The sequence below is a fragment of the Phyllostomus discolor genome, chromosome 4 (genome assembly GCF_004126475.2).
Source record: "Phyllostomus discolor isolate MPI-MPIP mPhyDis1 chromosome 4, mPhyDis1.pri.v3, whole genome shotgun sequence".
NCBI classification, from domain to species: Eukaryota; Metazoa; Chordata; class Mammalia; order Chiroptera; family Phyllostomidae; genus Phyllostomus; species Phyllostomus discolor.
In genome coordinates this window covers 204,960,792-204,987,762 of record NC_040906.2, presented here as the reverse complement: position 1 = coordinate 204,987,762, position 26,971 = coordinate 204,960,792, and the positions used below count along the sequence as shown (strand labels likewise).

Here is a 26,971-nt window from a genome sequence, read left to right as displayed (position 1 = left end):
CCGGTTCCTGGGACAGAACTCCAACACCCGCGGGTGACAGGGGTGCCTTTTGTTCCGATGCGGCGACTCTGGCGGGCTCCTCGATGGCCCCGGCCACGGGAAAGACCCGGTCACGATGAGCGGGTTGGAATTTCCTCTTGAGAAGCAGGAGGGGCTGGGAGCGCAGGTGATCACCCGCCAGGCCCACCTAGGGGAGCCTCCGGGAGACACCCCAGGGTCCAGAGCTCAGGGGGCTCCCAGGTTGGTGAGCGCATCCACGCCGGGAGGGAGAGGCACCCGGACTCCACAGGGACAGGGGCTCCTGTGCGTGGGTGGGGCCCCGCAGACCTCACCCCAGGCGCCCCCTCATCAGGCCAGTCCCCTGCACCCTTTCCCGTGGCCTCCGACGACCTGGCCAGCAGAAGCCTCACCCTGAGGCCTGGGAGCCGCTCGGGCAAATGAGCAAACCCAAGAGGGCGGGGCTCACGGGCACCCTGATTTGCAGCCACACCAGGCAGAACCGTGGGGACCTGGAGACCCACCACTTGTGGTTGGCGCCTGAGGCAGGGAGGGGGGGGGGGCAGCCTCCTGGGACGGAGACCTTGGGATGACGCCCTGTCCAGGCGGACAGTGGCAGAACCAAGTTACAGCGCAGGAGAGAACTGCTTGCGTGTGTGTGTGTGTGTGTGTGTGTGTGTGAGGAACCCACACGCCTGTCAACTAGAAGCGTCAGAAGGGTCGTGTGAGTGGGAAAGGAGGCACACGGGAGAAGGCCGCTGGGTTTTTCTGGGTTGACACTACGGGGCCCAGATGTGACAACTCCCTGACAGGGGTCCTCTGCCTGGGAGGTGGCCGGGTGGGCGGTCCTGCTTCCAACACATCCTGGGGAGACAGCGGGGGCCCTCCCCTCCCCGGCCTGCCCAGCAGCCAGGCCAGGCCCGGCCCCACACCCCACTGCTCACTTCTTTCCCTGGAGAAAGCAAACACCCCAGCTCTGACAGGAGTTGCCTGACCCCCCGACCCCCCAAGATCGGAACCCCTCTCCCAGCCCTGCTTCGGGTGCACGTGGAGGCGGCCGGAACGCCCCAGGCAGCCGTAGTTGCAGAAGGGAGCAGCACTCAAGGACCGTGGTCCGGGGCAGCTGGGAGAGGCCTGGTGCCACCACCCTGCGCTGCCAGGACGGTCGCCAGGGGCCTCACAGAGCACGCCGCTCATTACCCAGGGGGTCCCCTGCCCGAACTGTGAGTCACCCGCGTGTCAGACACGGGAAACCACAGCTCAAGAGGCCGGTCCCACGCCAGCCACCAGGCCTGCGGACCTGGGGCTACGTGACCCCGGAGGAGACGCCAGTGAGTGAGGGTGGGGCGTCCAGTAACATTGTATTTGGGGACACAGAAATTTTAATTTCACCTGATTTTTTATAACAGCATTCTTTTTTTTAAAGATTTTATTCATTTATTTTTAGAGAGGGAAAGGAGGGAGAAAGAGAGAGAAACATCAATGTGTGGTTGCTGGGGGCTGTGGCCTGCAACCCAGGCATGTGCCCTTGCTGGGAATCGAACCTGCGACACTTCGGTTCGCAGCCCGCGCTCAATCCACTGAGCTACGCCAGCCAGGGCTTGATCTCACCTGATTTTTATGTGTCATGTAACCTTTGTCTTTCCTAGCCCTTTGAAAATGTAAAGCTTGTTCTGACCTTGCAGACTGGACCAGAGGAGGTCACAGGGGACCCAGGACAGGTGACGGTCTTTTTTAAAAGCAATTTTTTAAGAGATTTTATTTTTAGACAGAAGGCAAGGGAGGAAGAGAAACATCAACGTGTGGCTGCTTCTTGTGCACCCCCTACTGGAGACCTGGCCCATAACCCAAGTATGCGCCCTGACTGGGAATTGAACCAGCGACCCTTTGGTTCGCAGGCCAGCACTCAATCTGCTGAGCCGCACGAGCCAGGGCCAGATGATGGTCTTGAAGCTCAGGCGGGAGTTTAAAGTCAGCCCGCACACCTGTAGCCACAGCAGCAGAGGGAAGGGCATTCAGTGACTTCTGTCGTCTTCCTGGCAGCCCTTGAGCTCCCCAGCTGGGACTGAAAGCCTTGCCCAGACGGGGAAAGCAGTTAAGGGAAGAGAGGGGGGACCATGGCCTTAGAAACAGCCCCCCCACCCCGCCCCCGGCCCGTGCCATGACTCCTGGCCTGAAACAGACCTTCAGGACCATCTCCTTGGACGGAGGGACAAACAAGAGAGCAAGTGGATTCCCTGTACCGTGTTTTCTGCCGGCCCGGGAGCGGACAGGACAGATCCTTCTCCCCGAGTCTCATCACCGCCCGGCCCCTCCGGGAAGCTGGGACTGGCCTTTCGTTTCGTCTCTGGCTCACTTCCCGGAGATGCCGTGCCCGGGCACCATGGACTGGGAGGCCGCTCTGGACGCGGGAAGCCCAAGACCCGTCCCAGCTGCCGGCGGGGACGGTGCAGACCGGATGCGAGCAGCCAGACCGGCCACTGCTCGGAGACGCCTCGCTCCCGAAGGGAAAGAGCAGGCACACCCAGTTAATAATTTATCTTTTATTGAAATTGTTGAGTACTTTATATTACAGTAAATTTGATTGAAAAAAAAAATGAGGAAAGAAATCAATCTTAAAAAATACTCATGTTGAAATCAAATAAGCCAGCCAGACTGAGTACAAACCGATGCGTTCTGTAGGGTGGTTTGCATTTCAGTGACTACCACCGAGTCTATGTACAATCTAGAGTAAGAGAGAAGTCGTCCGTTAAACACTTCGAGAAAGGAGCCCACGGCGGCCGGGAGACGCCGCGGTGCCGCCCCGGCCTCGGCCGCCCCACAGCTGGGGTCCAAGGGGATCACCCTGGGGGCGCGATTCCGGCCCTTCGGCACTCATGCAATTTCCGAAAATCACGCACTGTGCAAATTAAGGCTTCGTATAGGTCAGATGGTTGATAAACACTTTTTTTTTTCTTAAAAAAATAAGCACAGTCACGGTGGTATCGTGAGAACCTGAAGAGCCGAGATCTATATAAAGTCACCGGCTCCAGCATCTCAACCCCGCTCTGTCTCACGCACGCGCGCACGCACACGGTGGGTCTCTGGGCGGGCCGGGCGCGTCGCCGGCGAGAGAGGCGCGGGGCGCGCCGGGCTCTAGGTGTCATGCAGAAAGCTGCAGCCGTCACTGGAGTGGGGAGCGGGCGGACCCTCCGAAGCCCAGGCACTCGGGGACCCCCGTACGGGCGTGCGCGTGCCCGCAGGAAACAGAAAGCCAAGAGGGAGAGAGGCGAGGCGGAGGGTTCTAACTGAGAGGCTACATCACGGGCCAGTTCCGAGTCGTGTATGGAACCACCCGCACGGGCAGGCCCCCCAGCGGCAGCGGAGGGAACCTGCCGGGTGGCTGTGTTCTGTTGCTTTTTTTTTTTTCTTTTTCCTTTTTCACAAACCTGAGTAATTGTCAAAGTCAATAAATAGGAGGAGAGAAGTAAATGCTAAAATATAATGGCCAATACCCTACAGGGCCTAAAGCAGCAAGGGTTTTTTTTCTCCAACGGAGAGCCCTCCGTCCCCAGGGGCACCGGCCCGGCGGCGCGGGTTATGCGGTGCACGCGCGCGCGCGCAGCAGCCGGGCCTTCCCAGGAGGACTCGGGGCAAAACCCGGGCCCAGCACCGCCCTTTGGCAACGGGGGTGACGCCTCGTCCCACGACGTGGCCACCCACGGATGAGCGGTGCCGGACCTCCTCATCCTCTCCCCCATCACAGAAATCCTTCCCTTTCGGAACAGTCTTTGTTAAAGGCAAAAATGACATAAGCATCATCAAGGTGAAGTCTTATTTGGTTGGAGGCGCCGGGCCGGGCCGCCGCCCCACCCGGGGCCCCTGGAGGCCGCGGGGGCTCAGATGTTCAAGAGGTCCTCGTCGCTGTCGTCGTGGAAGGAAGCCAGGGCGCCGGCGTTCCCGGGCGGTGGCGGTGCCGCGGCCCTGGGCAGCGCCCTCCTCGCCGGCTCGCCGCCCACCAGCCCCACCCGGTCGTCCCGGAGCACCTTCCGGGGTGGGGCTCGCGCAGGGTGGGCGCCTTCCGCCCCGGCTGCTCTGCCCGAGTGGACGCGCACCTCCGGGATGGTCAGGACCTCGTCCTCGCTGTCCTGGTCGTCCCCGTGCAGGGAGGTGAGGGCCTCGGCCTTCACGGACTTGGTGGTGATGTGGCCGTTCTCCTGCCCCTCCTTCCCGGGCCTGGCGGCGGGCACCTGCACCTCCTCCATCAGCCACTCAGTCTCGTTCTCGTCCACCTCCTCCTCCTTGTTGACCTGCGGGGACGAGGCAGAGCTCGTGGGAACCCCCTGAGACCCCGCTCCGCTCCTCTGCGCCCCTCCTTCTACCACCTGCCCCTCCTGGGGCCCTGCTTTCCCTGCCCACGCGGCCACCAGGGTCCCGGTGCCACCGGGGAGAGGAAGGCGCGGGCTGGAGCTGCCGGCTCCTGCTAAGGCCCAGCCAGGCAGACAGTGTCCCAGGGGTCCCAGGGGCAGGAGAGCGAGCCAGCGAGTCCGGGCTCCTCCCACAAGAGCCGGGTGCCCGGGGCGGGGGCGTTGGTCGGGGAGGGGAGCCACGTGGACACGCTGAACTGGGAGGCCCCCTAGAAGGCAGTCTGGCAGCGCACACGGGGAGCCCTGAGAGTGTCTGCTCCCTCTGATCCAAGTGACGCCTCCTTCCTGGGAACGCGTCTGAAGGAACTCATCCAGACGCCAGAGGCACACACACTGACACTGTCATGCATAGTTTTTGGGAGCAGCCAAAAAAGGAGGAGGAACCCAAACAGGAAACTCTCTAAGGAAATCAGCCGTAGCCCCGATAAGAAAAACTTGAAGGAAAAAAATAAAAAGACAACCGTGTCTGGGTTTAAAAAGCAACTGGCGACGTTTTCCCCCGTTTCTAGTTCAAAGTGCCGGTGGTGGCATTTCATCCGCAGCCTGACGGTGCGGGGAGGGCGGCGGGAAGTTACCTTTGAGTATTTGTAGGACACGTTTGCACTCCGTCTACAGCAGTTGGTTAGCTTACTCATCACCACCTCCCTGCAAGAGACCAGTTACTCCAGGCGGAACCAGCAGGGCAGGCGCCCCCAGGCCAGCTGCCCCCAGCTCGGCTCCAGCGAGAAGCCTGCACCCCCGCCCCCCTCCGGCACACCCCGCCACAGACGGGCGCACTGAACCCAGGGCGGCAGGCTGAGAAGCCAGGTCAGGGGCAGGAACGCTCTGGAATCCGACGGAAGTGGATTCGAGTCCTGCCCCACCTCTTAGAGGTTTGGTGGAGCCCAGAGAAAATTACTGAACAGCCGTGCTTCGGCTTTTTCACGTGTGAATGTGATGAGACCGTACCTTCCTGAACCCCAAGACCTCGGGCGCCAGGTGACCAGGCCCAGGCCGGCTCACACCCGAACCCCCTGCTCGCCTCTGGCTCGTGTGGCAGGTGAGCGAGGGCAGGGAGCCCGCAGCTGGCCTGTCCCCCTGCCCCCGGGCCAGGGTGACCACACACGGGGCTCTGAGCGCCGCGCCCCAGTCACGTGTGACGTGAGAATTCACCGGAAAGTCACACGTGATGGATGAGGAGGCCCTGCACCCAGGAGAGGGGAGCCGAGAGGGTGGGGTTACCCCGGCGCACGGTAGGTGCCCAATAGGTGGTCACTATACTGAAGAAGGGGGAGGGGAGAAAGGGTAGACCGGAAGGAAGTCCGCTCATGAGGAGTGTTTGGTCTCCTGTCCGTCTTCGGACATCCAGGCACAGCTGTCCTGCAGACAGGCCAGCCAGGCAGGAGCCCGGAGTGTGGCCGTGTGACGTGACTGGCGGAACCTGACCTGAACCCCCGAGACAGGTGCCACGCTCCAGTCCAGAGAGACGTCCCGTCTCAGAGACGCAGACGCTCACACAGCGCCACCAGACTCCATTTCCACGGTTGGAAGCCGGGGCTCGGGCTGCTGTGGGCGCCCCCCGCCCCCCGCCCCCCGAAACCGAGCCCAAGATGCAACTGTGAACCGCCGCCGTGCAGCCCACCCGCACCCCACTCCTCACCGTCGCTCCTTCTTGTAGAGCAGCAGGGTCAGCAGGCAGCCCGTGAGGGCCACCAGCAGCAGGCTGAGCACGGCCCCGACGGCCTGGCTCCGCTCCGAGAGCCCCTTGTGCGCCTGTGTGTCCTCGCCGGGGTCCTCGATGTCGAAGCTCGCCCTGGAAGGAAGCCAGGTTGCTCAGGGGTGCCACCACCACGGCCAAGTCCCTAGCCGTCCCCAACTCGGGTCACGTGGCGGCTCCAACGATGCCACACCGTGGCGGAGACCCACCAGATACAGAGGCCAGCCGGAGGGGCGGGGAGGGCAGGGCTGCCCCGATAAGGGGGCAGGCGGCAGCATCGGAAACCTGGCTGGCTGCTGGGAGACCCTGCCCTGAGCTCCTGGACCATTAGCAAGGAAGTGAGAGAGCAGCTGAGGGACACAGTCGTCTCGGTCCACGCCTGTCCCTCCCCGGGGCTCTCAGGGCACAGATGCAAAGATCAGCTGACCACACGTGTCTCCTGGACCCCAGCCCTCCGCGCCGGGAACGGACAGGGGTCACAGGCCCTTACGGCCTCTCCCTCCCGACACGCCCCTGCCCACAGGACCCAGCCCCCGAGCCTCTCAGCCGGGCGGACACCCACAGGACACCGCTGCGCACGGCACACAGCCTCCATCCGGGCCACGCCCCAGGAGGCAGGACGCGTGACACAGCCCCTCGGCCAGCTAAGCTGCCCCAGTGTCCGCCGCCCGCGGGTGAGAGGAGCGGTGCGTCGCCCTGGCCCTGAGCGCTCAGGGACGATGACCGAGGGAAAACGAGACACCTGTCTTCGCTGGCTTCCCTTCCTGCCCCGAGAACCAGACGTTGTGCAACGACCCGACACTTCCGGGGACACTTCCGGTCTCTCTGGCCCCCGGCCGCTGCGGGCCACCAGGCCGACAAGGACAGGACCTGGACAGGACCTGCACAGGAGCTCCTCCCCGCCCGAGAGGACAGACGGCGGCGGCCAGGAGCAGCCGGACCGCTCGGGAGGAGAGAGGGAGACTCCACAGGCTGCACACGTGGGAGGGAGCTGGGCGCTGGGGGTGCTGGCTCTTCACTCGGAAAAAAACTTAATTCAAAACACGCCAGGGCCAGAGGGCAACCGACGCCCTGACCACATCACCACCCTGAACAACGTTCAGCTTGTGCCGAACCTGCCGGGGGGTCCCAGACCCCCCTGAGAAACCAGGGCTCCCTTCCAGCCGGGATGCCTCGGGTGCCGTCCTCCCCGCAGGGACGTCCCCTGCAGACGCTGCCCCCAAAGCCAGGAACCGCGGGCCTGGCACTCGCCAGGCCGCACAGGGTCACCTCAGACGCACCCCATGCTCGACACCGGGTACTCCCTGCCTCTCAGTACTAAGTGTGCTCTCACTCCTGCTTACAGTTTCCCCTGCAGTCCGGGAATCACTTGGGAGTGTGTTCTAGCTTCCGAATGCATTTCTGTGTCTCAGCTAACTTCGTACCACTGATTCCCAATGTGGCTGCACCACGTACATCGTTTACATGGCACCAGCGTTTAGAGGTTTGCTGAGACCTGCCTTACGTGCACGTGCCTGGAAAATTTAGGACAGGGCTGACTTTTGGGGGGGCGGGGCAGGGAGGCTGGACCAGCACCCACAGAGAGTAAAGCCCAGTAGAACGGACTGCTGATCTGAGACCTCCAGGACGGGACCCGGGGCCGCCGCGGGCCCTGAGCCGTCTCCTGCGGCCGGCAGTCCCCTTGCCCAGGAGCGGGGGGCAGCGATCACCCGGCAAGAACCCGTTTGCCCCCTGATCTGCGGCTCAGGACAGAGACCAAGAGCTTCTGTACGACGGTGAGGTGGATGGAACAGGACACAAAGCCAGAAGGAAAGCCCCTTAGGACACCGTGTTTTGGGTGAGAGGCTCTAACCGTGGTAGCCGGCCGGGCCACGGAACCCAGGTGGATGGTGGGTGGGGGGAGACGGGGGGGGCAGGTCCCTGAGGCTGGGATCCCCCTCCCCTCACTGGAAAGCCCCCGGGGCAGACAGAAACGTAAGTGGAAACCAAGCCTGTGGCTGATTTTTGCAATCCGTGGGACGCGTTTCCATTAATTCCCTCCCTCAAGGTGAACGACGTTCACCACATAGTTTGCACGGGGACACAAACAGAAGGTCTGCTGGGGACAGAGAGGGGGCAAAGCCCCGCCCCCACCCCACCCCCGGGGCCACTGAGGGGACACAGTGACTGGAGGAAGACATGAGAGCAGAGAGAGGCGCCCCCGAGCTGGGGTGCCCAAAAGCCCACACCACTGGGAGCGGCGGGGGTGGTGACGCACGTGGACCAAGGACACGTGGTGGACAGTTGCTGGGCGCTGGCCATGCGGGGTTCACCGCCATCCCTTCTCCGGGTTTCACTCAGGCCCGAGTGTGTCCCACAGGGACACGCCGGGTGGCACATGCACACGCACTCACACACACACACACACGGACGTACGCTGGAGCTCGGTCTTCAGAGAGGACGTGGGGGCACGGCCGGTAAGCGCCCACCCCCAGAGGAAAGGCCGCGGCACTCACCCCAGAGGACACACGGCGGCGGTGTACCAGGAGAAGAGGTACTGGCAGTCGGCGGTCTCGTGGCTGAACTCGGGGATCCCGTCCTCCGCCCTACTGTCGCAGCGGAAGAAGATGGTGGAGGAGACCGTTCTGGTCTTGTCCTTCCCACACTTGGAGGACGAGGTGAACACCACGTCCAGGTCACCATCTGCCAGGAAGGAAGGTGACACGGCCGCGGCGGCGTTACCACCGCCGTCCCAGCCGGGCTGAGTCTGCCTTTTCGGAGTCTACGGGAAGTCTGCGTGGGCGAACTCTGAGACGGGTGTCAAGGTCCCATCAAACATCCCCGGGCTCGCAGGCCACTGGACACCGACTGTGAGCCCTGCCTCAGGCCAGCGTGCGAGAAAAACCTGGACCTGCCCTGACAGAAGTCTGGCTTTTGTCCTCAGCTAATGATGCGGTTTGAAGTGGCAGCTGGCCCCGTGGGTCAGTCTACCTGGACACTGAGATCAACCAAGTGAGCAACCAGCCAGCCAGCCAGCCAGCCAGCCAATCAACCAACCAGCCAGCCAACCAGCCAGCCAGCCAATCAACCAACCAACCAGCCAGCTAATCAACCAACCAACCAGCCAGCCAACCAGCCAGCCAGCTAGCCAGCCAGCCAATCAACCAACCAACCAGCCAATCAGCCAGCCAACCAGCCAGCCAGCCAGCCAGCCAGCCAATCAACCAACCAACCAGCCAATCAACCAACCAACCAGCCAGCCAATCAACCAACCAACCAACCAGCCAGCCAGCCAGCCAATCAACCAACCAACCAGCCAGCCAGCCAGCCAGCCAGCCAGCCAACCAATCAACCAACCAAACAGCCAGCCAGCGAGCCAGCCAATCAACCAACCAGCCAGCCAGCCAGCCAATCAATTGTCAGCCATTCAACCATCAGCCAATCAACCAGCCAGCTAATCAACCATCAGCCAATCAAACAACCAACTAGCGATCAACCCAACCAAACCAGGCAACCCACCAATTCTACGCACCAGAGCCCCCATAAAAGCCCCTGTACCAAGGAGCAGGGAGCTCCCCTGGCCGGCGACCCCCCGTGCCTGGTACCACACAGGACCCCACAGGGAGAGGAGGACAGAGCGTGTGGCTCCCTGATAAACGTGCCCCACCAGCCTCTTCCCCGGGCCAATCCTCATCGCTACCCTTCCCCTGGAGTGAACTAACCGGCCTCAGGGAGCCCTCCGAGTCCTTCTAGTGAATCCCGGAACCTGGGGGTGGGGACGGGAGCCCGCATACTGGCAGCAGTGTCAGGAGTGAGGGAACCTTGGTGGCTTCAGCCCCTTCCACACGCTGCAGGGGCTCAAACTGTCCCCGATCAGCCACGGCCGAGGGCCAGGGAGTCGGGCGTGCAAGGCGGAGCTGTGCCAGGAGGGGAGCCCCAGGGCCTGGGCGCCCCATCCATGTGCACAGGTGCACACAGGGCAAGGACCAGACCAGGGCTTTTGCTTTAAACTGCCCCTGAGGCTCCAACGGAAGGGAGCTACTTCGTGAACGTTTCAAAGTCCTTTTTTTGAGGACGTGAAACATGAACCGACGATGGGAGGAAGCAATTACCTTGAATGTAGTATTTGGCCTTATCGGAAGTTCCAACCTTCCTGCTGAAGTGCTGATCGTTGGGTTTAATCTGGCAGATGCTGGCCCCAGAGCAGGCCGGGTTCTGGGAGTCAGTGATGGAGGAAAGCTGGATTTCGTAGAGGTACTTGTCCCCGTTGGTCCTGATGTCCCCGGAGGCGCTGAACAGCCTGGAGAGGCAGGAGGGAGGGCGGTGACTCCAGCCGCCCTTTAGGAAAGCCGTGTCCTGTGGCCCCAGAGTCTTGAGAGCGAGCTCGGGGCTGCAGGGCGCACCCATTCTCCCAGCCTGGGGGGTGGCACGCCCACAAGCCCTCGGGGACTCGGGTGGGTGCCGACCTCCAACCCCAACGTCTCACAAGCCAGGCGCCTTCCCCGAACTGTCCGGCAGCCCACACACTTCACTCTGCCCTGGGCACGCCAGGCACCGCGGCCACCCAACGCCCACAACCGCCCCAGGGACGCTGCCGAGAAACTGACCGGTTTTTCAGAAGCCGATGAGCCCGCAGACCCCCAGTCAAAAATGGTTTAGGGACGTTTGGGCTCCAACCCCTGGGCTTATATCGCAATGTGGGAGGGAGGGGTGACTTTATTTTTACACTCAAGAGAATTCACCGTCTGTGGCGTTAAAACTCAGCCGCTGAGCAGTGCTCTCCCTCAGCTGGAGCAACACTCGACAGGGCAACCAAGGCGCACGCACAGCCTGCTCCTCGCAGCCCCCCCCCGCCCCCCCCCAGCCAGGGCGAGCCCCGAGCTGCTGGTTCCGGCGGGGCTCCAAGGGGCCTATTTCACATACTTGAAGTAGATGTCTCTGAGGTCGACGCTCTTGCCGTTGACGGGGTTGGTGACGGTCCCGTTCACCATCTGCACCTCCTGCGGCTTCACGGCGCAGGCGGCCCGTGTGTCCCAGCTGAAGTGGTAGGTGCAGCTGTCCCTGTCAAACCTGGAAGGGGGTGCCGGGCGCGGTCAGGGTCACGGCCAGGGGACACGCCGGGCGAGGCTTCTTCGCCAGGCGACTGCCGCACAGAGCCTCGGTTCCTGGGGACAGTCCCCAGCTTTTGGGGCTCCGGCTGGCCGGCTGCAGGGGCCTCAGGTCCCCGGGTCCCACCAAGCGCCACCGCCTCCCCTCCCTGCCCTCCCTGTGCAGGGCTGGGATGCCTGTCCAACACCCCTTTCTGCCAGCAACGTGAAAACGCAGGCAAGAGTTTAATGCAATTTTTTAAACTTGGAAATCGCGCCACATCTAAAAGCTGGGGGAAAAAATTTGCTCCTAGATTTCTGAATTTTTGTTTGACAAGCGTTTTCGTCTCACAACCTGACGAATTCCCCTGGACAAACCCTGGGTGCTCCTCCCTTTCTCCAGCCCAGCTCTGGAAGGAACCCCTCATTCACAAAGAGCGGCTCACAGGCTCCACCTGGTGGCCAAACTCGCCCTCACACCGGATGCAGAGCTGCCTGGAGCATTCACTCCAGTAGATGCGAACAGCGCCCCAGGTGCCGGCCCCACCTGCCTCCCCACGGGTCCCAGGCAGGTCACTCAAACCCTGGCCTTGGCCGCCCTCATCAACGCCCCTTTGGGTCTATGACTTGCAAACACGGAAGCCAGTGAAATGCTGCTTTCTTTACCTGGCCACGTTAGTCTAGAAGCTGTGTCCGCACACACATTCCTCCTGGGGGCAGCCCCAGCGGCCCCACCCCCGGGGGCCTGCAGTCTCAGCGCCTGCCCCTCCCTGTCCTGACCCCCAACACCCTCTCCCTGCTCCCCCGCCGCCCGCCCTGACCCCTCACCTCTGGAAGGCAGGCTTGCCCACCGTCTGGGCACAGGTCAACTCTATGACGCTGGACACAGTCTTGTTCTTCCCACACGGGTCACCTTTAGAATACGTCACGATGATTTTGTCATCTGGAACACACCAAGGACCGGAGGGACGTTACCTCCAGGGCGTTAGGAACACCTTCAACGTCGGAAGCCGGAGTCTCTTCCAGGCACCAGGACAGCGGGGGCGTTCGGCTCTCTGGAAATGTGTCGCCCGCCTCCCTGGCCGCACCCAGGCTGGCAGAGCACGAGACCCGGGCTCCGCTCCGGCCTCCTGCCCCCCAGTCCCACGGCCTTGGTCGTGGCCTGCCGGGCCTCAGGCTGCGCACGTGTGTATCGGGCGGGGACAGTGCCCAGACCGCAGGCTGCCTGCCGAGGGGTCCAGACAGTGCCGGCACAACGAGTACACGGAGCAGGGCCTCAGTTCACAGCAGCCCTCGTCACCGCCCGCTCTGCACGATTCCTGTGCCGTTTCAGGTGCCCTCCCGACACGCCTCCCGTGGGAGCCTCCCCGTGGCAGGGCGGGTGCTCGACCTCCGCCCTACAGAGAGAAGCCGGGACGGATGACCCTGTTTTCTCAGGTCTCCTGGCTCCACACTGGGCTCTTTCTGCTCCTGAAAATGAGCTGGGGAAAGACACGGCTGAGAGCCCGCCCCTGCAGGGGCTGAGAGCAGAGGAAAGTGGGAGGCAGGCTAGTCCCGGGCTGGGGCCGAGCTGCTGTGAGCGGTGGCCAGGGTTGCCTGGGGGTGGCCTGCGCCCCCCCTCCACTCTGTGGACAGACAGTGACTCTGGGGCCAAGGGCAGGGTCCTCGGGACTCCCCCCACCCTGACTCTCCCACGCGCACGCCCGAGGCGGAGGGCGCAAAGGAGACGGTACGGGCAGTGGTTCCCACTTCCCCGGGGTTCTCCAGGTGCCAGGGCCACCCGGGGCTACACCGTCCGACCGGGCCCGTGACACCCAGGCCCTCACCCCACCCACATCCAAAGCCACCCCCACTGAACTTGCTTTAAATACTGGGCTTCTGTGTCAATTCTGTTTGTGTTTAAAGCCTTCAAGAGAAACTCTTCAACGGCCAGAGCGCAGAAGCAAACACGCACCGGCCTTAACGTGGCCGCCTCTGGATGAACACCCACGCTGCCCCACACCTCGGCCGCCCCGCCTGTGAAGGGGGCCTCACCCCGACCTCGGGAGGCCGTGAGAGTCGCACACACACCTAAAGCACCGCTGTCGATGCAGGCCGGGTCCCGGGACGGAGAGGCTGTCTCTCCACACCCCCCCACGGGAGCACCCCTAAGTGAATGGGGGGTCACTAAGGGTGTCCTTAGGTGGCGTGCCAGGGACCAGGGGATTACAGCGCGCTCGACCTCCAGTGAAGCCGTCAGTAGCCTAATCCCCCCCGGGGGCCCGCGGGAGGTGCCGGAGACCGTCCACTAGCCACGCACCAGCACGAGGTGCAGGGAGAGCTGCCCTCCACCCGAGCCCCGTGAGCAGCCGACACGGCGGCAGCACCTGAAACTCCCGGTGGGGGGGCGGGGGGGGCTGGACCGCGGGCAGGGTGGTCCGGGCACCCCTGCCTGTGGGGTGGCTCTCCCCTCCACCTGTATGATCTCCCCTCAATCTGGCATGATTCTCGTCAAGGCAGGCAGCCGCTCCCTCAGGACTGCCCTCCTTTCTCCGTGTCAACCCCTTCGAGCCCAGTCCCGTCCCCTGTGGTTCCATGGGGATGGCTCAAGGACCCCAGTCCAGTCTGGCAGGCAAAGGGGAGCGAGCGCGTCCTCCTCCCTGGTCCCCCGACACTCCCCAGCTGCCCCTGGACCGAGAAAGCCCCGCCTGCCTGCTCTGCGTGATGCCAAGGGGAACCTCACACGCCCCACCAGCTGCGAGAAGGGAGTTTCCCAGGAACGCTATCAGAAGGAGCCTCACTGTCGTTCCCCAAACTGTTACCACGTTACAAAGAAAGTGCTCCTTCGTTACCAAGTGTCCGTGTCACTGTCTGCGTTCCGGAATACACGCTTTCACACACACCTGCACACTCACTCACTCACACAGCCCCCTGCTGGAGCAGGAATTCAGGGGGGCCCTGCACGCCCTGCCTTCCTCCCGGACCCCCTGAGCACCCGTGCCCGGACCCGGCCTCTCAGTGGCTACAATGTAGCCCTGGAAGCTCCAGAGGCTGCCGCGCAGCCTGGGACACTGCCATGGGACCCGCCCCTGGAGGCTTCCTCCCACGCCTGTGCGGGCCCCTCCGGGCCCCCCGAGAACCCTCGCCCTCGGCCCCCACTCAGACGCCCAGCCGGTCCCGCCGTGCACCCAGGGCCCGGGCCTTACCGACAACGTCCAGCTGCTGCGTGTGGACCAGCCCCAGCACCTGCACCTCCCCGGACTCGCTCTTTCTGCAGACGCTGGCCCTGTCGGAGCAGTCCAGGGGCCCCTTGTGCACTCTCTGGCAGAAGTTGAGGTAGTACCTGCGGGGCCACGCCGAGAAACGGGGGTCAGCCTCGGCCCCGACTCCTCAGAGCAGCAGCGCTCCCCCGCCCCACCCCCTTCAGAGACAGCCGCCATCCTGGCAGCCCAGGGGCCCGTAGCATGGTCGGGGGGCAGCACGCAAGCAGCGGTTCAAGAGAAGACAGGACAGCGCCCCCTGCTGGAGAAGGGGCGGAGCACGCCCACCGGACACCCGGGCTGTGGAAGGGCCTTGAGTTGGGGCGGGCAGTGGCTCACACCGGTGGGTGCACTGTCCACCTGACAGGTGACAGGTCCTCCAAGCCCACGCCCCCCGAGGCGCATATACCTAAGGATCAAGAGCGCCTGGCGGAGAGCGGCACCCTACCCCTGGAGCCGTCGGCACTAACAAGGCACCTCGGGCAAGCAAAACCCAAGGGCTGAAGGGCTGAGAAAGTGAACTCGTCTCCCAGGAGCTCCTCACGGATGGCCACCCTGCTGCCGCCCACACCGGTCACACCGGACCTCGTGGGCCAGGCCGACCTCGGAGCACAAGCGTCTCTGGGTCCTGCCCACACCTGACTCCTCCGGGCCGCTGCCAGGGCCACAGGAGCACCCGGGCCAGGTGGGCTTCCAATTCATGAGGCCGTCCCGCCACCAGAGGGCCCACAGGGGGCACACTGGGGCCCTGGTCATGCTGGCCCTCGGGGGAGGTACTCACGAGGCCCCCTGGTGGGCGAAGAACCAGGACCCCGTGAGAGAGGACAGCAGCCGCAGGTCGTAGGTCCTGTGCTTCTGCACGAACTTGCACTCCATCTTCTTCGGGGGGCAGACCACCTTCGTCCTCCACTCGAAGGTCACCTCGCAGCCCCGCGTTTCGCTGTACAGCTGGGGCCAGCCGATGTCGGCGTCCTCGTCGCACTTGAAGATGATGGCGGACGTCCGGTGGCTGCTCGCTGCAGGGGGGGGGGGGGGGGGCGGGGAGCAGGGGGACAGTCAGACACAGGCGACCTGTGGCCCACGCCGCGCCAGCCGGGCCTCACTGCTTTATGCCCGCAAACAGGCCAAGCGTCTCTCTCTGTCCCTCCCAACCCCGCAGCACCAGCTCCACACCTCCAGGACAGGGGGAGTTCAAATGTGATTCATGCACCAAAGACTAATGGAGAATAAAAACACACAAAAAAACAGCCAAGTAACAATGAGATCCTTGCAAGGACCCGAAAACGTCCGAATGCGTCCAGCGGACCAGGAGGAGACAGTCCCCCCGCCACAAGCCCCCCGGCCACAAGCCCCAGGACGGAGCTGCAGCAGGTGCGACTCTCACGACCCCTCCCTGCACGGCGCTACTCCCTGACCAGGTGCAAAAACTAAACACTGGCTAACCCTTCATCCCGTCCTGCCCTCCCCGGACACTCACATCCGTTTGTTTGTGTCACACACACCGGCAGTGGGACTCTCTCACGTCACCAGGGTGCGAACACCACAGGAGTCCAGGCGCCAAGCCTGGCTCACCGTGACACCCCCGGCCCCTGGCCCAGACCCGCCCCGGAGCAGAGAGGTGGTGGAGGAGCCCTCCACCGTTCCCCATGTCCCCGCGCCACCCTGCAGACTCGGGACAGGCAGGCGCTGGGCGGAGGCGGGGGCTGCATCACCGGGGTGGAGAGCTGTGGGCACGGGGGCTATCGAGCCTGCGGGTGTGCCCAGCTGGCCGCCCCGCACGTGCCTGCCAGCCCCGCTGTGGTCCTCGCGTGTGGCTACACCCCACGCCCCACGGACGACTAAACACGTCCTTTCGTCGTGGAAAACAGCCCCAACGAGGGGAAAGTGACATGCCACGGGGTCACAAAGCCATTAGCTCGGAGAGCCACAAAGGTCCAAGCTTCCCAGACGCAAGCCCCTAACGCGTGCCGCCGGCTGCACCGCCATGCCGGGCGCGCGGCTCTGCCACTTACACTGTCGGCAAAACCCCCACTCGTGGTCGCGGTCGTAGTCCGCCGTGGTGGCGCACCACAGCCGCACCCGGTTCTCCAGCACGCACTGGTCGTAGCTCTTCCCGTTGAAGGTGAAGGGGAACACGCAGGGGTCGCCCTCCTCCGTTTCTGGAGGGGGAACACGGGCGTGACCCGGGCTGCCCACGGGACACCGGCCGTGCTCCACCAGGCATGACGACCGGTGGCCCAGAACTGCCCGTCTCGGCCCTCCTACCGAAGGGCTCCCCCACCCCCCAGAGCACCTTCGGGACCGGCAGGCCTCCCGCCGTGGGGCTGGGTGCATTTCCAGGCCTGAGCCCTTGCTCCTAGGGCCGTCGGGACATGATGCCCCGTGGTCCCACCCACAGTCTCGGCACCGACAGGACCTGCAGCTTCCTGCGCTCCTCAGGTCCCCCCGCCGCCAGGCCGCCGGCACGCTCACGGGGAAGGAACATCAGCGTGCCCGTTGCCCTGCATTACCTGGAGGGCAGCTGTCTCCGTTGGCGTAGCTTAAGATGACGGCTTCGTCCTGGTGCCTGTAATCCAGTCTCATGGACGCCAGCCGCCCGAAAGACACTCCCTTGCTCCCGGAGAGCAGGCAGACGCCGCCGTCCTTGCAGCCCCCTTCGTCCGGGCCCGCGGCCGCCGTGCACACCCCCACGCTGTAGGTGTGCAAGTCTCGAGTCACCTGGACGGGGGACACCACGCGTGTCGGTGAACGGGCCCCCAGGCGGAGGGTCCCCGCGGCGCGGGCAGCAAAGCAGGGCTGCGCCTGCAGCTGTGAGTCAGGGCTCTCGGCCTCCAGCGCTGGCCTCTCGGGACCCCTCCCTCCGGCCACCAAAAGGAACCACGCCTCCCTCCACCCCAGGCCCCGCCTGCCTCCTCCCCTGCCCCTCCGGGTGGCAGCACACAGGTGGCATCCTCCGCAGCTGGGCCTGGGGCGGGGGCAGCTGTGAGGCCTCAGGCTGCTCGCTGGCCCCCTCCCCGAAGCCCCGCCCCCACCTGAAACCCGGGCGTGGGGAGGACTGCGTTAACGAGCACAGTGCGGACGGATGCTCCACGATTCACTGGGTGCCTCGCTCGCTCGCCCCCCAGCCCTGCCCTCCGCAGGCTCACACCTGCTGCACACCTGTCAGCGGAGCCCGGGCCGGGTCTCCGTTACAGGGTCCAGGGCACACGGTGGCGAGCTCACCACTCACCAGCTGCCACCCTCCCTGGCCCAGGGCCACGGCCACAGGACTCGGTCCCATGCAGGTCACAGCCCCGGAGGCCTAGGACCCCCCGACCACCAGCAGCTGGAGGTGGCCCCTGCCTCGCCCACACAACCGACTGTCCAGGACACGCGGGCGGGGAGCGAGACAGGCCCCGAAACGGCACAGACGCGTCTGGAGTCAGGGGCCTCCAGCTCCCTCCACCACCACGGCCAGCGAAACGACTGCTCTTCCTCCTACCCCAGACCAGACCCCGAGGGGACGAACTCCACGGGGCCTCTGCCCTCTGGGGGCGTGGCCCCCCGTGCCTCCTGAGCCACCTCCTGGTCCTCACCTGTGACACGAAGGGTCCCCAGGCAACCTCACAGGGCCACTTAACCCTTACCCAGCCGCAAGGCAGTAAAATCTCTGAACCAGGAGGCACACCCCAACCATCAGCTGTGGCTGGTTAGCCGCACTCTCAGGACCCCCCTCAAGGCCGACCCAACCCCCTGTGAGGTGCACCACCCTCCAGGCGCTGCCTCGGTGGCCACACGGCCAGCCTCCAGGGGTCGCTGATGTCCCACTGGCTAAAACACAACGGACAAGGGAAAGCCCAGGCCGTGCCCCCGCCCACTCCGAGGCCCTGGGGGCCGGGGGGCGGGGCTACCTTGAAGGTGCTTCTGGAGAGGCTGGACAGGTTGAAGCTGTAGTGCAGCTGCTCGTCCACCAGGGAGCAGCCGTCGGTCTTCACCTCGTCCGGGCACACGAGCGGCGTCTCCCACTCGAACACGAAGTCGCACTCACTGGTCCTGAGCAGCTCGGGGGTCCCCTGCGAGGGAGACAACCACGGTCTCGGCACCCCGCGTGGGTCGGGCCCGCACCCTCCCCCACTCCGAGAGTAGGGGAGACACAGGCCGACGGGGCTGGGTCCCTGCCTGTCCCAGGAGAGGGGCCTGGCCGCAGCCACAGGCCGCCACCGGGTACGTGGGTGACCTCCCAGAGAAAGGGGGTAGTCTTCAAACACACACCGTGATGGAGAAGTGTGTGATGCTCCCACCCCGCTGCTGCGAAGGAGGGCAGCAAGTGCCCCGACACGCACGAGCAGCGTCCCCCCCCCCCACCACTGCCAGACACTGATGGGTTCACAGCAAGGGCGAGACGCCCCGCAGCCAGACCACGCACAGGCCAGGCAGCTGCAGCCCCACGCGCATTCCCACCTCAGCCATGGACACAGCCACGGGCTCAGCCTCAGACACAGGCTCAGCCACAGACACAGCCACACACACACAGACACAACCTCAGCCACAGTCACAGCCGAGACGACCACTCGGGAATTTATTTTCGTCACTGCTGAGAATTTCCTTTTGTAGAAACTTAAGTGGGAAGTGTTTCCACCTAAGATAAAAACCACCGGGGAAGAAAACGACCTAAAATCTTTCCAAAACTGGAATGAGCGTTCACTGTGACAGCAGTTGTCTCTAAAACACGCAAGTGCTGATCCGTCTCTAGGAGCCACAGCTGCGCAGACAATGAGCAAAGTGCCACGTGTGCCCCGCTGTCCCGCTCCGGGTGAGGACGGCCCGGCGCCCCTCGGGGACACCCCCACCCCCACACAGGCTCACACAGGCAGAGCCAAACGGGGCTGGCTGACACAGCTCCCTCCCTCCGCAGCGCCATCGCTGACCTCCGGCAGCTGGACGCAGGGTCACACACTAGGGCCCTGAGGTGCTTTGGGCGGCTCCATGGGAAGGCCCGCCCCGCCCCCCAACTACTAGGCCTGCCGGGTCTCCTCCCGCCGCGGCCATTCACCAGACCTGGCAGCCCGGCCCCGTCCCTGACAAGCCCGCTGCGGGCACAGACCTCAGAGCCTCACCTTGTCGAAGGTGCAGGGCACGCTCGCGGGCTGGAGCCCACCGCCTGAGCCCCCAGGGCGAGGGAACCGGGCTCTCCTGGGGCAAGCCAGAGCGGGGTTACGGTTGTTCGTGTGGCAATCAACACAGTCACTACTAAATAGCACGGCAACAGCTCTGCTCCGTGCACTCACAGCTGGGAAGGGTTTTCCTTGCTCGCCCCCGTCTGTGTCTCATCAACACACACACACACACACTCACACACGAGCCCTGTCACCAAGCCCAGTAGCCCCCTGTAACAAGACGTACACCAGTCAGGGCAGGCAGGACAAACGCAGCCCACAAGCAACCCCAGCCCAGTCCGCCCCGGGCCAGGGCGGGAAGTGCTCTGGGCTCCACGGGTTCCGGGAGCACAGTTCAGGGGCTGTGGGGCCAGGCGCCTGGAGTGGAGCCCTCAGCCAGAGCAGCAGGTGGGGGGCACAGGCCGTCCCCCGCCATCCTGAGTCACAGAGAAATGGGGGCCGCAGTCTCCTGGGCCATCATCTCTCATTCGCTCGGGGGTCCAGAGGGAGCACGTGCAGAGACCCTCTGGCAAGAGGCTTGTTTTAAACGCACACTGGGGCGGAAACCTGCAGCCCCCTCAGAGGTCTCATGCACGACTTCGTTGGACCTGATTCGATCCCAGGGGTCTCCTCGCACTGGCCCGCTTCTGAATTTGAGGGGGCTGTAGCTGCTGACAGGCTGCCGATTTCCCAGTAAGAACCAACCACCGTCACCGTTAAAAAACCAGTTACAGTCACTTCCTGCACGGGGAGGCCAAGGTGAACACCACCAGTCCTACTACACTCAGGTTGTGCGTGCTCTGAAATTTAGTGGCCTCCCGCCCTGGCTGGCATAGCTCAGTGGACTAGAGTGTGGGCTGTGAACCAGGCATCACAGGTTCGATTCCCAGTCAGGGTACATGCCTGGGTTGCAGGCAATGGCCCCCAGCAACCGCACATTGATGTTTCTCTCTCTCTCTTTCTCCCTCCCTTCCCTCTCTAAAAATAAACAAAATCTAAGGAAAAAAAATGTAATTGCCTCCCTGTGCAAAACCCACCCTAATCCAGGGTGGGCTTGCTCACGGCTGACATCACTCACTACGCCGTTCTACCGCATGACCACCAACCACCAGCCATACGCTCCGCGGGGGACACTATGGGGATGGCTCCTCGGGCTCCAGCGTGGGCTCACGGCGCCCGCTGCAGCCCCCAGCCGTGCACACGCGGCACACTCACCATGCTCACGCCCCTCTTGCAGTGGAAGGCGATCAGCGAGGTGTAGTTGAAATGCTTGTCCGCGAGGCAAGGGGTGCTGCTTTCAAAATTCAAGTAGACCTCGTTCGCCACGGGATTGAGGATCGGAGGCCCCGAGACGCGGCCGATATCCTAGACGAGAACAGACACAGGCGCGGTTGCGGGAAGTTCACGGGGAACTGCAGACACCACACCTTACCCGCCTTAAAAACGGCAGCGCCTGAGGACACTGGGGTGAGAGCAACTCGCTCAGCAAGTTCTGACGTGCAGATGCTGCAAGGAACACCCAGAGCTTTGGGGGTTAGCGGTTCCAATCCTGCGACTGGGGATAGCGGCTCCGTTTCTGCCCCTGGGGAGGGAGGCCAGAGGTGCCAGGCTGCAGCACTGCTCTCCGCCGTCACGCCGAGAGTGCCGCCTGGTCTCCGGCGGCCTGACGGTGGGAGGCCGGACCCCGTGCATGCCCCACGCTGACCATCCCCCACCCAGCGCTGCGCTGGGGCTGCCCGCTCCCCCCACCTTCTGGGAGGGCCAGGCCTGCTCCCCATCTCCTTTCTCAGCTCAGCCTGGGGTTTCGGGGGGATGGGGAGAGGGGTGCACGCAGGACAGAGAGGTGAGCGGCTGGGGCCGGCACACGTGTGGGCACTGAGTGTGAGCGTGTGACACTCTTCGGGGCATGTTCGGGCCATGACGCTACAGCGCCTGCTCCGATCAGAGAGTCTGCGAGTTATTAAAATCCGGAAAAGGGTGGCCGGGCAAGGACACACAGCAGACCGAGCCGCTCCAACAGGGACCCATGTCACGTCACGGGCCCCAGCCTGCGCCGCTGGGCGGCAGGACACGAGAGCGCTTCCCGCCCAGCCTTGACTCGTCCGGGCCGCCACCTCCCTCAGGGCCGCGGCCTCGTCAGTCACCTCTCGGCCCGTGCCCCTGCCCACTCCCGACAGTGCCCGGTCAGCGTCCCTCTTTTCAAAGGACAACATCTAGATACCGTAGAACAGGGCTCACAAAATGCACCACCTCTGAGAGGCACGGCAAGTAATGAAACCTATCGCCCTGGCTGGCATAGTTCAGTGGATTGAGTGCGGGCTGCGAACCAGGCATCACAGGTTCAATTCCCAGTCAGGGCACATGCCTGGGTTGCAGGCCATGGCTCCCAGCAACCGCACGCTGATGTTTCTCTGTCTCTCTCTCTCTGTCTCTCTCTCCCTACCCTCCCTAAAAATAAATAAATAAAATCTTTGGAGGGGAAAAAAAACACCCTACCAGGGATCGGACAGAACGGGAACATAACTCATGGAGACCCTTTGTGAAGGCCCACGCCCACACGCACAAACACCAGTACAAAAGCCACAGCTCTCAGGGCGGAACATTTGGCACTCGGCCAGGCCGTGCTGGCCCTCCGCTCTCCCCGTTCACTGAAGGAAGTGCCCACGTTTCACGAGCATGTTACCGATACAAGACATGTGTTTCAAAGAACTGAGGCTCTGCCCACGTTTTCTCGTCCTCGACGCACGAACTTCCCCACCGGGGTCCACCTCAAGCCTGCTGACGCGACGCAGGGGCGCGTCTTCCCGCACACGTGTGTTCGCGTGTTCTCCCGCAGCACCTGGGCCCCCCGGCTGCCCATCAGCGACAGCGTCCATCCCCTCCCCCGCGGCCGCGGGACATCGCCGCGGTCCCAGGTCCCCTCGCCACGCGTCATCCCGCCTGAGTCGCCCCCTGCTGGAAGCAAGACCCGCGTCACACAGCTTTATCGTCAGCACACCCCGCACTTACGATGGGCGCCCCGTCCACGGGCACCTTGCACACGGCGGCCCCGGCGGGACACGGCACCCCGTGCATGGGGTTCAGCGGCTGGCAGATGTTGATGTAGAAGTCGGGGTTGGCGTCGCTGGAGTCGTCCTCACTCTCGTCGTACGCCTCGTACCCCCCCGTGCGGTGGATGAGGGGCGACAGGTCGATGATGGAGCTGCCGTTCCGCACAGAACACTCGGGCTGTTCGAGAGGAAATGGCCCGTGGAGTCCCCGGCCCAGCGCTCCCGACCGCCGGGACCCACGAGGGCTTAGAGCCGAACAACGGGAGAAAAGGACACAAGGCGGATTGGTGTCCCCGCACGCTCAGTTACACGGCACTGAGCGCAAGGAACCGGCCATCGGGAGGGGGTGACACACTGGGTATCTGCTCGGAGGGGGTGGGGGGCCCAGTGACAGGCAGTGAGCCCGGCAGCCACACTTGGGCGTCTCTCGGACGCCCCCCCGGGCCCGGCCCCGGCCCCCACCCACCTCCTGCTCGCAGGCCAGCGGCGTGTGCCAGGAGAAGAAGAGCGTGCACGTCTGCTTGTCCAGCGAGATGAGCACCGGCCGGTCGGTGGGCCCGGCCTCGGGCCGGCACACGAAGCTGATGACGCTCTTGTACCTCAGGCCGGATTTGGAGGGGCAGAGGGACCCCTCCTCGTACACCAGCCTCAAGACCTGGTCCGCGTAGGTGAGCCTCTTGCTCGCCCTGCCCACGCTGATCCTGGTCTGCCCGAAGCAGGCCCCTGCACCAGCGGGGGAGGGGGGGAGGCGGAGAGAAGAGATGCATGACCGTGGAGTCCAGCGACCGGTTTTCTAGAATGTTCTACAGACCCACTTTCAAACCCACAGCTGACACTCGTAGCTCGGGGGGTCCAGCGCAGTTTCACAGACACTGTGTGCGTCGGCTACTTCGTCCCGTGGCCCCGGAACCCCCTGCCCCCCACCCAGTGAGCCGCCCACCGTGAGAGGGATGGCATGCGACCCTGGCATCGCCTCGGCCCTCCGGCACCGGGGACGCAGAGACGGCCCCGGGGACGCGAGGCAGACAGGCGGCGGGCAGGCGGGCAGGCAGGCGGCCGCGCACTCACCCACGCCCGGGGAGCAGTTCTCGTTCTCCCCGCAGATGCTGATGTACACCAGCCCCTTCTCGCTGTACGCGGCCGTGTGCCCGCTGCTGCCGCCCAGGGAGTTCAGGTCGAACAGGTGTCCTGCGAGGGGGCGGACGGGACCTGGTGACGCCGGGGGCCCTGAGATGCGGGGGACCCACCACCAGCTGCCGCGTCCAGGGATCGCCCGGCTGTCGGAACCTCTGCCTTCTCACCACGGGACCCCGGCCCCCGCCTGGACATGGCCCTAGAAATGCTCCTGACCGGCCAGCCCACGTCACAGGGCCCCCGGCGCCCCGGCTGGTGGAACGGCCCATCTTTCCCCAGGGACAGCGGCTCACAGCACCCCGCTGCTCCTGGAGCCGGGCCCCAGCAGCCGCGAGGGTTCCGGGGCACACAGGAGGGCCCACGGCCACTCTGTCAGCCTGCCAACTGCCACCTGCGTCGCCCAGGTGCCCAGCACAGAGGCTCCGTGGGGCTGCCCCCGGTTCCCCTGGCAGACGCCAGGGAGGTGGCTGTAACCAGCTCTGCCAGCCGAGAGCAGGTGTGACGGGGCCCACGGACCCAGGAGTCCCGGGGAGCACGTTTGCAGGGAGACAGGCGGTACAGTCTCTTCTCCACGGAGCTCGAACAGGCAACCGAGGGGACCGGTCCCGGAGAACAGGCCAAACCCACTCGCGGGCCAGACACCGCTGCCGGCGCATTCTGCTGCCCGGCTGCACACCGGGCCCCTCCCCGTGCAGGGCTGGTCTCGGGCAGGGTCCCTTCCCTCGTGGGCGGTGTCCGTGACGGGCGGTGCCTCACCTGTGGCAGGGTTGGTGACCTGGCAGTCACCATGCTCGCTGCTCCGCACAGGACAGGCGGCGACGGTGGGCCAGGCGAAGGTGTACTCGCAGTCCTCCACCACGCTGATGAGCATGGGCCGCGAGTTCTAGAGACAGGGACAGAGGTCACTGACGGCCGCGCGGGGTGCCCACCATCCGTGCCCTGCCTCGGACGGGGCGGGCCAGCGCGTCCCAAGGACCAGATCTCTGTCCCGACATCCCAGAAAGGGGGCAGGTTTGGAAAAAGCAAGGGAACGGGGTTTGCTCCTGAGATACCACCAGGGGCTTCACACGCACAGGGTGACTGAGGCGCACCCAGAGCCAGAACTCCAAGTAGGGGACCGAGAAGACCCCACCAACTCTGCCACTTGCCCAGTCCCCAAACATCTGTGCCGTCCGCCCCGGAGAAAGAGCTGGCCCTGCTGCATCACGGATCGAGACCCCAGCGTCCCCAGTCTGCCCAGCACAGAGCAAAGGAGGACAAGGGGACCCACGGCCTCACACCACGCAGACGAGGATGACAACCCTTGGAGCTGAGTCACACCGGGGGTGTGGGCGGGGCCGCATAAACCCCAAGAACTCGGGATGAGTCTCGTCTGCAGGACTCAAGAGGCTGTGGGTGGCACCACGGTCCCCCACCAGCAGGTGGCGCCTGGTCCCACGAGTGCACCTGACCCCTGTCCTGGCCACCGGCACTAAGGTCTGGGGTGGTCGGCTCCTGCAGTGTGCAAGGGCCACCATCCGTGTCACTCTCAGTAAACACAGCAGGCCCACACCTGCTGGCACGTCATGTCCTCCCAGCTCCTGACCCACACACTGGCCATTAATCCTGCAAGCCCCCCCCCCCCCACCGCACCAGCCGAGACTCTCTCTGCGTCCCCCGTGCTTCTCGTCCACCACGGGCGTGCTCAGGTCTGCTCAGCGGTCACGCCCGCTGGGTGAGGCCATGCTGGCCCAGCCACACGCAGAGCCCCTCATGGTCCCGCTCACTGTCGCTCCTCGGGTCGGTCAGCTCCTTCCTTCTCTGCCACGAGCCCCCCGGCCCCGTGACAGAGTCCAGGGTCTATCCAGACCCCAGGGGCTTGCCGGTCCCCGCTAAGCCCCTGCGCAGCCTGCCCGAGAGGAACCTCAGCTGCCTCTCCCGTCCAGACGGCCAGTCCTGGTCCCCGAGCGCCCCTCGTCCCACCCCTCCCGCCACGTAGCCGGACAGAGCGGGCAGTCTGCCCTGACACGGACAAGGCTGGTCCGGCTTGACCCTACGCCCAAAAGAGCCACCACCCCCTCTTACACAGAGCGCCTGGGTTCCCCTTACTGCCCTGTGCAAAGATGCCACTGAGGCGGACAGCAGTCCCGAGAAAAACCTGCAGCCACGGAGCTGCCCAGACCAACTGTCTGGGACAGGGATCCCAGGCCCCGGAGACAGGGTCAGCCTGGCCACCGAGCACCGGCTGGGCAGGACACACCACCCAGCACGTGACCCCCTACCCCTCGCTGACCCACACACTGGCCAGGAATGAAAGGCGGGGCACCACCGTGAAAACCAAGGGTACAATGCCAAGTGTCAGTTCTCTGCACAGTCGCTGGGGAGCTGAGTCAAACCTGACCCAGAACCAGAACCAGCGGATTCTGAAGTCACCACGGAAGCGCCAGGTCCGGCGTGTCAGGAGCCAGAGCGGAAAGGTCCCCCGGGACCCCAGGGCCGAGGCGACGCTGCCCTCTCACCCCCTGGCACCCCGCGCCCCCCTCGCCCCCCGCCTCACTTCCCAAGGGAAGAGGCCGGGCTCACTGACCCTTCGCTCCCGACTGTCCCCACGGCCGCGGCCCCGGGGCAGAGGCGGCGGTGTCACTCACGACTTGGTTCTCGCTGCAGGTGAAGCGGATGGTGGTCGACCTCTTCCTGATGCGGTCCGGACACGAGCTGCCGTCCACGTACTGGAGCACGATGACGCCGTCGGTCCACTGAGGGCCGTCCCGCACCCGGCCCAGGTTCACGGGCTTGGAGCCGTCCAGCAGGCACGCGGCCGCTTCCGGGGGGCACGGCTCTGCCACAGGAGACACGGCGAGTCACCTTCGGCCACTTTCCGGCCGGGGGTTTGACTTTATCTGGCAAGTGACGCCAGTCACGCCGCACATTTGATTCCAGCGGCTCCTCTGAAACACTCTTTTACGTACATCGGTGACAGCGACACCACGGGTTCTCAGACTCACTCAAACGCATGGCCAGGGACGGACGGGGACAGGCAGGGGTGCGGGAGAACCCGAGGGGGACCAGGCCGAGCTACTTCTGAACCCGAGGGCAGTGAAGCTAAAATCCTCAGATGAAGCCAAAGAGGCATTCCCAACGTCCTATGTTCATGTGCTGCCTTTGACCCGGAAGGCCCCACGAACTCTGCCACTTGCCCAGCCCCCAAACGTCTGTGCCGTCCGCCCCGGAGAAAGAGCTGGCCCTGCTGCATCACGGATCGAGACCCC

At 64.4% G+C, this 26,971-nt stretch overlaps 1 protein-coding gene across 1 annotated transcript in view; it reads right to left on the bottom strand.

Annotated features, from left to right (window-relative positions):
- Positions 1-2,525: 2,525 nt before the first annotated feature.
- IGF2R (insulin like growth factor 2 receptor) overlaps positions 2,526-26,971 on the bottom strand; it is a 98,184-nt gene continuing 73,738 nt past the window's right edge. Inside the window, exons 31-48 of the mRNA XM_028509663.2 lie at positions 26,351-26,541; positions 24,480-24,606; positions 23,658-23,777; positions 23,056-23,312; positions 22,549-22,767; positions 20,755-20,904; positions 18,295-18,456; positions 16,915-17,122; positions 16,417-16,563; positions 15,186-15,420; positions 14,351-14,487; positions 11,994-12,108; positions 11,002-11,148; positions 10,191-10,378; positions 8,595-8,781; positions 6,043-6,195; positions 4,979-5,048; positions 2,526-4,286 (exon numbers count right to left, since the gene is read on the bottom strand). Of these exons, the coding sequence (XP_028365464.1) occupies positions 3,876-4,286; positions 4,979-5,048; positions 6,043-6,195; positions 8,595-8,781; positions 10,191-10,378; positions 11,002-11,148; positions 11,994-12,108; positions 14,351-14,487; positions 15,186-15,420; positions 16,417-16,563; positions 16,915-17,122; positions 18,295-18,456; positions 20,755-20,904; positions 22,549-22,767; positions 23,056-23,312; positions 23,658-23,777; positions 24,480-24,606; positions 26,351-26,541 (3,224 nt within the window). The 3' untranslated portion in view covers positions 2,526-3,875. The remainder of the gene's footprint in view (positions 4,287-4,978; positions 5,049-6,042; positions 6,196-8,594; positions 8,782-10,190; positions 10,379-11,001; positions 11,149-11,993; positions 12,109-14,350; positions 14,488-15,185; positions 15,421-16,416; positions 16,564-16,914; positions 17,123-18,294; positions 18,457-20,754; positions 20,905-22,548; positions 22,768-23,055; positions 23,313-23,657; positions 23,778-24,479; positions 24,607-26,350; positions 26,542-26,971) is intronic.